General features: G+C 37.0%; 1 protein-coding gene across 1 annotated transcript; it reads left to right on the top strand.

Annotated features, from left to right (window-relative positions):
• Nucleotides 1–267: 267 nt before the first annotated feature.
• LOC141601277 (uncharacterized) lies at nucleotides 268–4,587 on the top strand. Its single transcript, XM_074421545.1, has 6 exons — nucleotides 268–626; nucleotides 702–1,207; nucleotides 1,326–1,397; nucleotides 1,679–1,904; nucleotides 2,035–2,704; nucleotides 2,830–4,587. The coding sequence occupies exons 1-6, from the start codon at nucleotides 268–270 to the stop codon at nucleotides 4,585–4,587; spliced, it is 3,591 nt and encodes a 1,196-aa protein (XP_074277646.1).
• The last annotated feature ends 8,005 nt before the right edge of the window (nucleotides 4,588–12,592 follow it).

Raw genomic sequence — 12,592 nt, 5'->3', positions numbered from 1 at the left:
CTCACCTTTAGCTTCATCTTCTAAACTCCCGCGAACTACTACTAACACAAAAAATCAAAAAAATAAGGGGACAGTGAATGCGACAGCTGAGAAAGTTCCGCAGACGGTTAGTGCTAAGGAAACTACACAGGGACCTCAAACTGGCGATGCGAGGAAGACAATGTCTTTGGGGTCTATTGTGGGTATCCCTGTTCTTAACCTTGATGAGGGTGTGCCTGAAAAACAAGACTCTGGATGGCTGCTTCGTCAAGGAGGCAAAATATAGTTATGAAGACAATTGTTGAGGAGGAGGAACAGATGGATCTTCTGAAGTTCACTCAGGATGACATTAAATCTGAGGTAGAATTTTGGAACCAATCTGTTTATTGTTATATTTTAGGGACTAACCCTCCTATGGAAGTTGTTAAGGATTATGTGTATCAAGCTTGGTCTGAGTTTGGTATAGACAGGGTCTCTTTCATGGAGAATGGCGTTTTCTTAGTCAGGTTTACTAAGCCTGCTGGGATGTCTTCTCTACTGAATGCTGGTTACTATTTCTTTGATAACAAGCCTATAGTGATTAAGCCTTGGAGTGTAGATGTGGACCTTGTGAAGGAAAAAATTGATAAGGTCCCTGTTTGGGTGCGGTTAACAGGAGTACCTCTGAAGTTATAGGGGGACTGTTTACTGCCCATTGCAGGACTTGTGGGTAACTTTTTTAGAAAGGACATTGCTACTGCTGAAAAAAAGGGATTGAGTAATGCTCGGGTCTTGGTAGAATTGAAGATGGACCAACATTTACCAGACAACGTCCAATTCCTTGATGAAATTGGGAATGTGGTGGTTGTTCAGGTGACTTATGAATGGAGACCTGTTTCGTGTGAGGGTTGTAAGGGATTTGGCCATGATAAACAACAGTGTCGAAAGGCTAAACCTAGGGTTCAATCAAAAGGAAAACCAAATCCTCCTCCTGAGAAACAAAAGAGACAAGAATGGAGGCTAGTGCAAAAACAGATGGATCCCCCTAGAGCTAAACGCTCAATTGTGTTTTCCCCTGAGGGGTTCCCTCCTCTGGTAAGACCTAGTGTTACTATTCCTGCTATGCATATCATGAAACTCAATAAGCAGGGTGGATTTACTGAGATAATAGCATCTGGTAGAAAAGGACCTCTTTCTTTCTTAGATGCTTTGAATGGCACTACTCCTAGGGGGGGAGTGATGCAGAGTGGTAAAGACCCCCCTTCTCAGCCATCTCATGCATAATCTGGGATTTTGGAATGTGAGAGGTTTAAATGATCTTAATAAACAAAAACTGGTAAAATGGTTTCTGCATACTAATGGTGTAGGGTTATTTGGATTATTGGAAACTAAAATAAAGCCTAGGAATCTTTTGAATAAGAATACCTCTCTTTGTGAAGGTTGGAGTATTACCACTAATAGTAGTTGGCATAAAGGAGGTCGCATTTGGGTTTTGTGGAAACCTTAGCTATTCATAGTTAATTTCCTAGCCTATAATGCTTAATATATTCACACGAGGGTAACTTCTAGGACTGATGATAATAGCTTTCTTCTTACTATGATTTAACTCATAATGATTTATATGAGAGAGTTGAGCTCTGGAATTTCCTGAAGAATATTGATCTTACTTGTAATGAACCTTGGCTCTGGGCTGGGGACTTTAACACTGTGCTGAGCCCAGTGGAGAGACTTGGAGGACATACTTCAGAAGCTGAAATGCAACATTTTCAGGAATGTGTTTCTCTGTGTTGTGTTGAGGACTTGCAGGCTACTGGGGCTATGTTCACATGGTCTAACAAGCAGAACCTTGTGGATAGAGTATACAGTAGACTTGATATGGTGATGGGTAATAATGAATGGATGCTGGAATATGGTGACTATTTAGCTCATTTCCACCCTGAAGGAGTGTTTGACCAATGCCCTTGCACAATTGTTAACAAGAAAGCTGACATAGGTGGAAGGAAAAGCTTTAAATACTTCAACATGTGGGGGAAATCTAAGTTTTTTCATGATTGTGTGAAGAAAATCTGGTGTCAGGTTTACCAGGGGACTAAAAATGTTCTCTGTTGTTAAAAAGTTGAAAGCACTGAAGCCTGGCCTTAAAGCTCTTAATAAAGATTGCTTTTCTGATATTGAGAATAGCACATCTCTCACTGCTGCTCTTTTGGAAAAAATTCAGAAGGATTTGGTGGACCATCCTGGTGATATGGAGCTGATGCAACAGGAGATGGTAGTGGCTAATGAGTTGAGGGACCTGATGACAGCCAGGGATAGCTTTCTGATTCAGAAAGCTAAGATTCAATGGTCTCTTGAAGGTGATTTGAACACTGCTTATTTTCATAATTCAATCATAAGAAGAATGATGCAAAATAAGGTACTAAGCATTGAGGATAAGGATGGTAGGAACTGTAGTGAGGGGTCTCAAATTCAGCAGGCAATCTTGGATTATTATTTGGATCTTTTGGGATCTCAGAAGAGCACTATTCCTGTTAATAATAGGGTAGTCAGACTGGGGGAGTGCTGCAGTCCTGCTCATTGGGAGGTGCTGAATAAAGCTGTCACAGCAGAGGAAGTTAAGCTACATTTGTTCAGTATCCCTAAGGATAAGTCCCCTGGCCCTGGTGGCTTTACCAGCCAATTTTATAGGGATGCCTGGGACATAGTTGGCAATGAGGTTTGTGCTGCTGTTTTAGATTTTTTGATAGTGGTAAGCTGCTCACCTAAATCAATACTACTATGATTACTCTCATACCTAAGACTGACAGACCAACTAGTGTAAAACATTTTCGACCTATTACTTGCTGTAATGTCATTTACACGACTATTTCGAAGATTCTGTGTGCTAGATTGGCTGTGGTTCTTCCTGACATTATAAGTAGGAATCAGGGTGCTTTTATTCATGGAAGAAGTATTTTGGAAAACATCCTTATATGCCAGGATCTGGTGAGGATGTATAACAGAGGTAATGCCTCTCCTAGATGCATGTTTAAAATGGATTTACAAAAAGCCTATAATTCCATTGAATGGAACTTTATAGAGCAGATGTTGACAGCCTTGAACTTCCCTGCAAAATTTAAACATCTGGTTATGACTTGTGTGAGGACACCTTACTTCTCACTTCATTTGAATGGCTCTCATTTTGGATATTTTGCTGGAAAAAGAGGTTTAAGGCAAGGGGACCCCATTTCTCCATTGCTCTTTAAAATTTGTATGGAGTACTTGTCAAGGGTCCTGATGTATGCAACTCAGAAATGGTTCTTCAGATTCCACCCTCTTTGTAGAAGCCTTAAATTGACCCATTTGTTGTTTGCAGATGATTTGTTACTCTTCTGTAGAGGGGATGTTAGATCTATTATGCTGTTGCTTAGAGCTTTCTCCACATTTTCTGCCACTTCTGGACTGGTGGTGAATGAGGCTAAGTTTGAAGTAGTTTTTGCTGGGGTTAATGCTGACCTGAAACATGATATTTTACAAATCTTGAGTTTCCAAGAAGGTTGTCTACCTTTTAAATACCTTGGCATACCTATCCAACCTGGTAGACTTACAAAGCAGGATTGTAATATTTTGGTGGAAAGGATTTTAACCAGGATAAGAGGGATTGAGGCTAGGAAGCTTAGCTATTCAGGCAGACTGGTTTTGATTAATTCTATCCTCAATACTCTTCATAATTATTGGGCCTCTATTTTTCTGATTCCTAAAATGATCATAAGAAGGATTGTGGCTATATGCAGGAATTATTTGTGGGATGGGGGCACTGAGTACCACAGGGCTCCTCTTGTGTCTTGGTCCACTATTTGCTGCAGTAAAAAATCTGGAGGATTGGGTGTGAAGGATGCTGAAAAATGGAACATTGCTACTGTTGGGAAGCTTGTAAATTGGATCTACACTAAGGCTGATAGACTATGGGTTCAATGGATTGATCATATTTATCTGAAAGGGTCTGACTGGTCTACTTATGTGCCTCCTAGTGACTCCAATTGGAATTGGAGGAACATCTGTAAGATCAGGATCAAATTAAATGCTGGTTTCTTGAATAACTGCTGGGTAGCTGATCCTAAGGGCTACTCAGTTGGGTCTGGTTATACTTGGATACAGGATCAACACCCACCTGTGTCCTGGTATTCTGATGTCTGGGATAGATGGAACATCCCTAAGCATGCCTTTATAGCTTGGTTAGTCTCTCATAAGGCACTCAATACTAGAGAAAAGTTATATGCTAATAGGATCTGTGACTCTAAGGATTGTGTGCTGTGTGAAGCTGGCACTGAAACACATTCCCATCTTTTTGAAGAATGTTTATATAGCAAGCAAATTCTGGAACAGATAGACACCTGGCTGCAACTTAAATTGTACTCTGATAGGAGGTGTTCTCAATTGCAGCAACATGTTTGCAGAATGGCAAAGTTGTCCTGCTGGTACAACATCTGGATGGAGAGAAACAAATGTCGAATGGACTTGCAGCTAACAATGCCTAGGAATATTGTGAAAGAGTTGAAGAGACTGATTTATGCTAGAATCAGTCAGATAATCCAACAACCTGTCACTAGTCAAGATCAGCAGTGGCTTTCTAGTCTAGATATCTTACTTTAGCTGTGGCTAGTATTAGAAATTTTCGTAATGATGTTGTAATTGACTATTATCTTTTTTATTAATGAAAACCTCTCACATTTCACCAAAAAAAAGCAAAAATGAAAAGAAAACGAGAAGCAACAGCTACGGCGGCCGGTGGTGCTCAGCAGCGCGGTGACAACCTTGGAAGGAGAAAAGAAAAACAAAAATAACAGGGTTATTCAATCTCAATTCATCAATAACATGAATTATCAAACTAAATTTATCAAAATCAAGTCCGAAAGAATGTTCCACTTAGCTAATAGCTAATTTCTTTTAATCCAAAAGACGGTTTCACTTAGCTAATTCCATTAATGCAAAAGACGGTTTCACTTAGTTTAATACTAATAATAATAAGACGGTTTCACTTAACTTAGTAGTAATAATAATAATAATATTAAGACGGTTCAACTTAGCTTAATACTAATAATAATAAGACGGTTTCACTTAGCTACCCAACACCAAACACCACCCACGACCCACCCAAGGCCAACCCACGACCCACCCCACCCACAACCTACCACGGCCCACCCACGGCGGACAACCGCCACCCACGGCCGACCAACCCCCACCCCCCACCCCCACCCCCACCCCCACCCCCACCCATAACCCTAAACCTAAACACAAACCCCCCCTTAATCATTCCCTTTCAATTCAAACACAAATTAAACTAAAATCTAACTACAAATTAATCTAACCTACTAACTACAAATGAATATAACAAACTAACCACAAATTAATCCAACTAACTACAAATTAATCTAACAAATTAAACCAATTAAACTGAAATTAAACAAAAAAAAAAACTAACCTAATTAAATAGAGTGGATGAACCGGTGAGGACGGTGGCCACGGCGGTGGAGGTGGTGGTGTCGTCGTTGGTGTCGTCGCCTTTCCTTTTTTTTTTGTGCGCGAAAGAGTAAAGCAGGAGAGAGGGGAAGGTCGGGTTTTCTATAAAGCATTTTGGCGACCGACTTCAGTCGCTAAATCTGAAGGTCGGTCGCCAGAAAAGATTCCTTTTTTAAAAAAATCAGTCGCCATATTAGAGACTGATTTCAGTCGCTAATTTGGAAATCATTCGCCATTTTGGCGACTACCAAGACCAGTCGCTAAAAATTGGTCGCCTGTTTTAGTTTTTCTTGTAGTGAATAATTCTATTCGACACTAGCGTTTAATGCGTTTCTCATTTATGTGACCTAATTGAAAAAGCCAAATGTACAAATCATTTGGATCACTTGTTATGAGTCTTTTGGATTGTATGTTATAGATATCTTTAGTTAAGTTGGAAGTGTCTAAAACATGAATACCATTAAGAGAATTGACTTGGCTCCCAACCATGTCAATTTTTGAACAAAATACAACGATTGTTTTTGATGGCGAATATGAATCCTTCCATGTCTAACATGAAATAATGTTTTAGATAAAATGGGTACATAATCACCATTATGTAGATTACAACTCAAAGCTATTAGCTAAAACAAGTACACAAGTCCCTCTCGAAGTGGTGGCTACCCTAGCTCCATTTCGTTGTCGGAGATTTATATCACTCTTGTTTAGCTTTTCCACATTTCCAAGTCCCACTTGGCGTAATAAGTCAATCTTTGATATCCCCCAAATACTTGGGGCAATTTCGCTTCCAATGGCCCATGACATTACAATAATGACATTCTTCGTAAGATTGGGCACCCTTCTTGGTCTTGGTTGTGGTAGTCTCACTATCCATTTCCAATTCATTATCAGATTTGGGTTTCTTACCCATCTTTGCCCTTCCTTTAATAATACCAATACTCCTTTCAGTTGCAAGGACACTCTTGCTAGAACTCCCACTGAATTTAATATTTCTCCTTGCTTCATCAAACAAGGATAACTTCGAATTTGTAAAATTTTCCTCATATGATTCTCTTACCAAGGAGGTGGGCATGAGTATGGGATGGGAGGTGTAGAAGTGGTAAAGTAGCAAAGATTTCTATCCTTACCAATGCCAATGCGTAATTCTCTAATCGTATCATTGTCATACTCGGAGCACTTTTCATTGAATGATTGGAGCCATGAATTAATGGTGATCGATATAGGATTATTAGATGAATCCATTGCAAATAAATAACTATAAAAACGGAAATGAAGGAAATAATTAACATCTATCGTTTTAATAATACTTGTAAACAAGTATTGTATTTATATATTGACCTCTACCAAACAATTATAAATGATTCCGAGATCCAAATTCATATTAACTCGGGCACGGTGAGCCGATTCATCCCTTATTAATATAACTCGACGGATTAACTCTTAATCGATTCTACTTCTAGAACTCTCGGTCGATAAAATTACATTAATATTTATCTTTTGCCCGGAACACATGCGACTATGGTCACGAATACTTCCGTTGGGCTCAATCCAAATTTCGATGTAATAACATTTTATTACCCACTTACCCAACGTAACAAGTTTAGTACACCTCGGTGAGCCGAGCCTACTTCCTCATGAAATTGGGACTCATGGTTTCTACTATTTGGTAAGGCTAATTCTCAATTATTATAAGTGAGAGGTCTTGTAAATTTATTATCTATCACGTTTTAAGTGAACTAAAGCGGTGAACTACGATAATTATAATTGACACCGTCGATGACTCGATATGATATGCATGTGTTGTTATGGCGATTTGGCAATGCATGCAACATATTAAAAGAAATGCAAAGCAATAATAATAAATTCCTAGTATGGCCTTCCTAAAATAAAAAATCAAATAATCTATTACATATTCGGAAACCAACTCCTTTGGTCCCTTGAATCTTCAAGTGGCACGCCTCCCAAGAACACCATCTTTGTCGGAACGCCTTTCCGAATGGCACTGTCTTGAAGAAACTCCATAATTACAAATAATAATAAAAATACAAAGCTATTCCTATTATACATTTGTAAAATGGAAAAACTAGTAAAAATAAAAGTGATACGAGATCACATTAAATTAGAACCGAATCAATATTCCCTTTCATTACGGGTAATATCGATTAAGACTAAGGCCATACTAAGATAAAATTACATAATTCAAAATTATCTAAATAAAAATATTCAACAATTGAAATATGCAGCATTATAGTATGTATCTATCATGCCAAATTATGTGCCAAATCGCCCTATTTAACTTGTATCGTATATATATAACCCGGTTTTATGGAAATTCGTGATAATAACTTCTTAAAATCACAAATTAACATTTAAATCACATCTAAGCTCAAGTTAATTATCCTAATACTCTTAGGACTCAAAAATTAGTCATCACTCAACTTTTCACAATAATTCAACTTGATTTAAGTTTTATGCTCTTTTTTTACCTTAAAATCATAACATTTATGAAATAAATCCAAATTAAATTACAATAATTTCAGAATTTGAATTTTAAAGTTTCAAACATTCTGAAATATATTTCCATGACACTCATAATGTCAAAAATCATGGTTAAAATTTTCGAATTAAATTTGAGAAAATATAGTTGTATTTTATCGGTTTTATCTCATAAAACATCTAAAGTATCCAAAAATTAATCCAATCAATTTTACAACCTTAGATATGATTAGTGATATATTTATGCAACCTAAAATAGTTTTCTCATGCCATGCAATTCGTTTTAGCTATTTATGCTAAAATAGTTACTATTTATGCCATTTTTTATTCTAAAAATTCATAAATCATGCTAAATGAGATTATTTAATCTCAAAATTTACATACACTCTGTAAATCATACATGTGACAACATATTAAAGTTTCATGGCCTAATTCGAAATTTAACTATTTTTAACCATTTTACCTCTTTTAATCCATTTTTATTTCATAAAAATCTTAAATCATGCAATATTAATCAAATTAATACAAGACTTTACACACAACTTGTAAAATATGTATGTGAGGTCATATAAAATTTTCAAGGTCAGAATGTAAGTTTAACAATTTTTAGTCATTTAACCTCCATTTATGCCATTTTTACACTAAAAATTCATAAATCATGAAATATTAATCACATTAATATGATATTTTACATGCAATAAAAAAAATATTCATGTGAGGTCATACTAAAATATCACGGCTAGTAGTGAAGGTTAACTTATTTTAGTAAATAAAAGTTCATTTTACTCATAAAAATGTAATAAAATCACTAAAAATCATTAAAATGAGTAATAAATTTCCATAAATCATAAAAATGACCTAAAAACATTTTAGGACCATAATATATAACATTAAACATGATTTCATGGCTTACTCTTATAAATCACAAATTTTTAGTTTTATATGTTAACATTTTAACTCGGAAAAAAAATAACCGATTATGCATGCAACATCCTATGCTCTGATACCACTTGTTAGGTTTATATACCTATTATTAGACTCTTCTAATAGTGAACTAATTAACTTCTTAATTATTTGTTCTTTAGATCTAGTGCATGCATAACAAAAATAAGAGATTTATAAGAAAATCAATGTCCCTTACATTGTAGATAGGTCCGAAATATAGGGCACAAATAAGGTCACCTTCCTTATTTGTTCTTGAGCTTAATATGTTGGATGAACCTCCAAAAATCCTAAAGTAGAGATCCGCCTTAGATTGCACCCAAGACTTATCCTCTTAAACTAGTATACTAATTAACTAGATTAATAAACTAGCATCCTTAAAATGATTCCAATATTATGTTTATTACTACACTAGTAATCCATTGGTTGTTATAATATTAGATGAGTAAATCAATATTTCTAAAACCTTGTTTTAGAGAGAAGTAGGAGAGAATGTGTAATGTTTTGCATGAAGTGAATGAATGACAAAAAATGAGAACAAAAAATGCTCATGTGTAGGAGCATGCAACCGGTAGAGGCAAGGAGAACAAGCCAAAAATTGGAATCTCCTTTATGCTTTTTCTCTTCACAAGATCATAGGAGTGTAAGCTAGTAGGTATAGGCACAATTATTTATTTTTTATCGCATAAAATAAAATAACCACAACCCACTAATACTCCCTCCATTTCGGTTCATTCACATAATATGGACCACCATTTTATTTTGTCAATTTGTCATTTGTCACACAATATGTCACATGTAGTATGATACATGTTATTAATTAATTTAATGCATATTTATCACATAAATATCATTTTATAAATCAATTAAATTACATACAACAAATTGACTAGTGATACTTGATCACATAAATAAAATGGGTCATATAATTATAATTCACAACATCTTGTAATTATAATTAACCATTCATTCTTATCTCAATTGTTTCTCAAACAATAAACAATTTTAGTAATAAAATATTTCAATTACTAAAATAAATCTTATTTAATCCCATTATAATACGATATCAATATTCTCTCTCATAAATAAATTGTTCAATTTTAAGGAATTGATCAATTTGTATCGTCATACAATTAATAAATTTATCTATCAAGGGAGTTGTCCTTTAGGTGTGACCTTAAGGGATCAACTGACCACCACCATCGTACGACAATAATGTCAAACTCTTGTCAGCCAATCACTACCGATTAATGATGATCAGTTGATTATAAAATGAATCATCCCTTTCGTATTCTTAATATGAGATTTAATTATGATATTAAATCATGTGATCGTACTATTATTGAGGACACATATTCCAACAGGAGGTCCCTCAGCATCGCGGACCGTCCTCTTGGATCGCCATGAGCTTGATTTTGAATTGATAGCAAAGGAATAATTCGCGTCAACATACGCGTCCACCTTCTTCTTTCCTCTGGCATATTTATTAGCAGTGGCATTCTTATTTGCATCATTCCCATCACTTAATTGGACTTTAACTGTACCATGACCGATAACATCTCCAGTATCCATTCTGTCTGTACCTGCAGTAAGGAAAACAGCAGAATGGTTCTCCTTTTTGCTCTCAGTCTGAGGCCGAGGTGTCACTATAGCAGCAAAATATTCAATATTTTCAACTGGAGTGTCTAAGTCTGAGTCAATAGAGGGTAGGGCATTGCAAGGTTGAACTTGCATAGAGGCCCTACGAGCTTTGGACTGATGAAATGTCAGCTCCTCATCTCCGATCTGGAAGGTAAGGGTCTTTCCCCCGACATCAATTACCGCGCGAGCAGTAAACAAAAATGGTCGCCCTAAAATAATAGGGGTGTAAGAGTCTTCGGGTATGTCTAAGACCACAAAGTCAACGGGAATAAAGAATCTCCCAATTTTCACAGGTATGTCCTCTACGACACCTAGTGGTCGTGATATACTACGGTCGGCCATCTGAACGGTCATATTAGTGCAATTAAATTTGGTCAAACCTAATTTCTTAGCAAGAGATAGAGGTAAGACACTTACGCTAGCTCCTAAATCACATTGCATGTTGTCAATTAAGTTGGTCCCTATATGACATGGAATTGAAAAGTTACCCGGGTCTGATTGTTTGGGTGGTGTCTTATTCTGAACTAAGGCGGACCCTACTTTAGTCAAAGCCACCGTTTCATGGTCACGTATATGTCTGTTCCGCAATAAAATTTCTTTCATAAACATCATGTAAGAAGGTACCTGGGTAAGCAGTTCGGCGAAAGGAACGTTGACATGAAGGCTCTTCAGGATTTCAGCAAATTTCCCGAACTGTTGGTTGGCCTTATTATTCTGCAATCGCCTTGGAAAGGGAACCGTGATAGGAATTTCTAACCCTTTGTTTCTTTCTGCCAATGTCTCGACAGGATCATCAATATTTCTACTCGATCGATCTCTTTTGCCTCTCGATCGAGGTCTTTCGGCAACAATATCATTTGATCGAGCATTATCAGCCACTCGATCAAAATTCTGTTTATCAGCATTACTCGATTGAGGTATATTTTCACTCGATCGAGCATTTTTGTCAGCATTTTCATTCGATCGAGGCATTTCCTCCTCTCGATCGAACTCTTGATTAGCATCTTTACTCAATCATATCGATCAACAGTTTCACTCGATCGAGTAATATTCTCAGCAATTCCTCTCGATCGACCACCAGAATGAGTCGATCGAGGACTTTCTTCGAGTGCAACACAGTTTCGTATGAGGATGACTGTTCACTCTCAGCAACAACAAGTCTCGGGTCTGATATGTCCTCAACAGTTGACATTTTGGGTCCTTCATAAGAGAGACCGCTTTGCAAATTAATCAGATTTACCGTCTCATGAGGATTCTTTTCAGGTTGAGACGGCAAATGGCCCGGTTTCCTTGAATATTGGTTAGCAGCGAGTTGAGCTATCTGAGACTCGAGTGATTTGATTGACACATCTTTCTGTTGTTTACTCCTTTGCAATTGGACAGTCAATGATTGTATCATTGACTTCAACTCACTCATCTCACTTACCCCACTAGAAGAAGCTCCTTGATTAGGCGGTGAAAAAGATGGGGGCTTTTGAAAGCCTTGTTGAGCTTTATGAGGCGAAACATAAGGTTGTTGCTGCTGCGATGGAGGTCTAGGATTCATCACATTCTGACTAGTCCATCTCAAATTGGGATGGACTCCACTCTGATTGTTATAATAAGAATTTCCTTGCCTATATTGCTGAAAGGCAAGGACTTGCTCCTTCTCAGTTCGACAGTCAACAACAGTGTGACCGTCATTACTACCGCACCTCTCACATGTAACGGTTTCTTGTCTAGTCAATAAGTAAACCGTCTGTTGATCACCAGCTTGCTGCGACTCCAACCTATCAAAACGAGCATTCATGGCTTCCAACTAAGCCAAAACTGCATTATCTACTGAATTAACTATCCGAATACCATCTCTTGGGTTTCCATACTCAGCACAGTGGGTAGCCATCTCCTCTATGATGCCCCATCCCGTGTCATCATCATTGTTCTTCTGAAATCTCCCATTAGATGAGGCGTCAAATATAGCACGGTGGTCGTCATATAACCCATTATAGATGGTGTTGTTGTAGAACTCGTCGTCAAAAGTTACTCAACGAAAACAATATTTATAACTTCACAAACTACT

The sequence above is a fragment of the Silene latifolia genome, chromosome 9 (assembly GCF_048544455.1).
Source record: "Silene latifolia isolate original U9 population chromosome 9, ASM4854445v1, whole genome shotgun sequence".
NCBI lineage: Eukaryota > Viridiplantae > Streptophyta > Magnoliopsida > Caryophyllales > Caryophyllaceae > Silene > Silene latifolia.
This window is presented reverse-complemented; position numbering and strand designations above follow the sequence as displayed.

What these genes read in the sequence shown, in the direction of transcription:
- LOC141601277 (XM_074421545.1), top strand. Translation starts at nt 268, where the DNA reads ATGAAGACAATTGTTGAGGAGGAGGAACAGATGGATCTTCTGAAGTTC. An exon ending in GGGGGGAGTGATGCAGAGTG is followed by an intron (nt 1,208 to 1,325) that starts GTAAAGACCCCC and finishes CTAATGGTGTAG; the next exon opens with GGTTATTTGGATTATTGGAA. An exon ending in TTTTAGATTTTTTGATAGTG is followed by an intron (nt 2,705 to 2,829) that starts GTAAGCTGCTCA and finishes ACTATTTCGAAG; the next exon opens with ATTCTGTGTGCTAGATTGGC.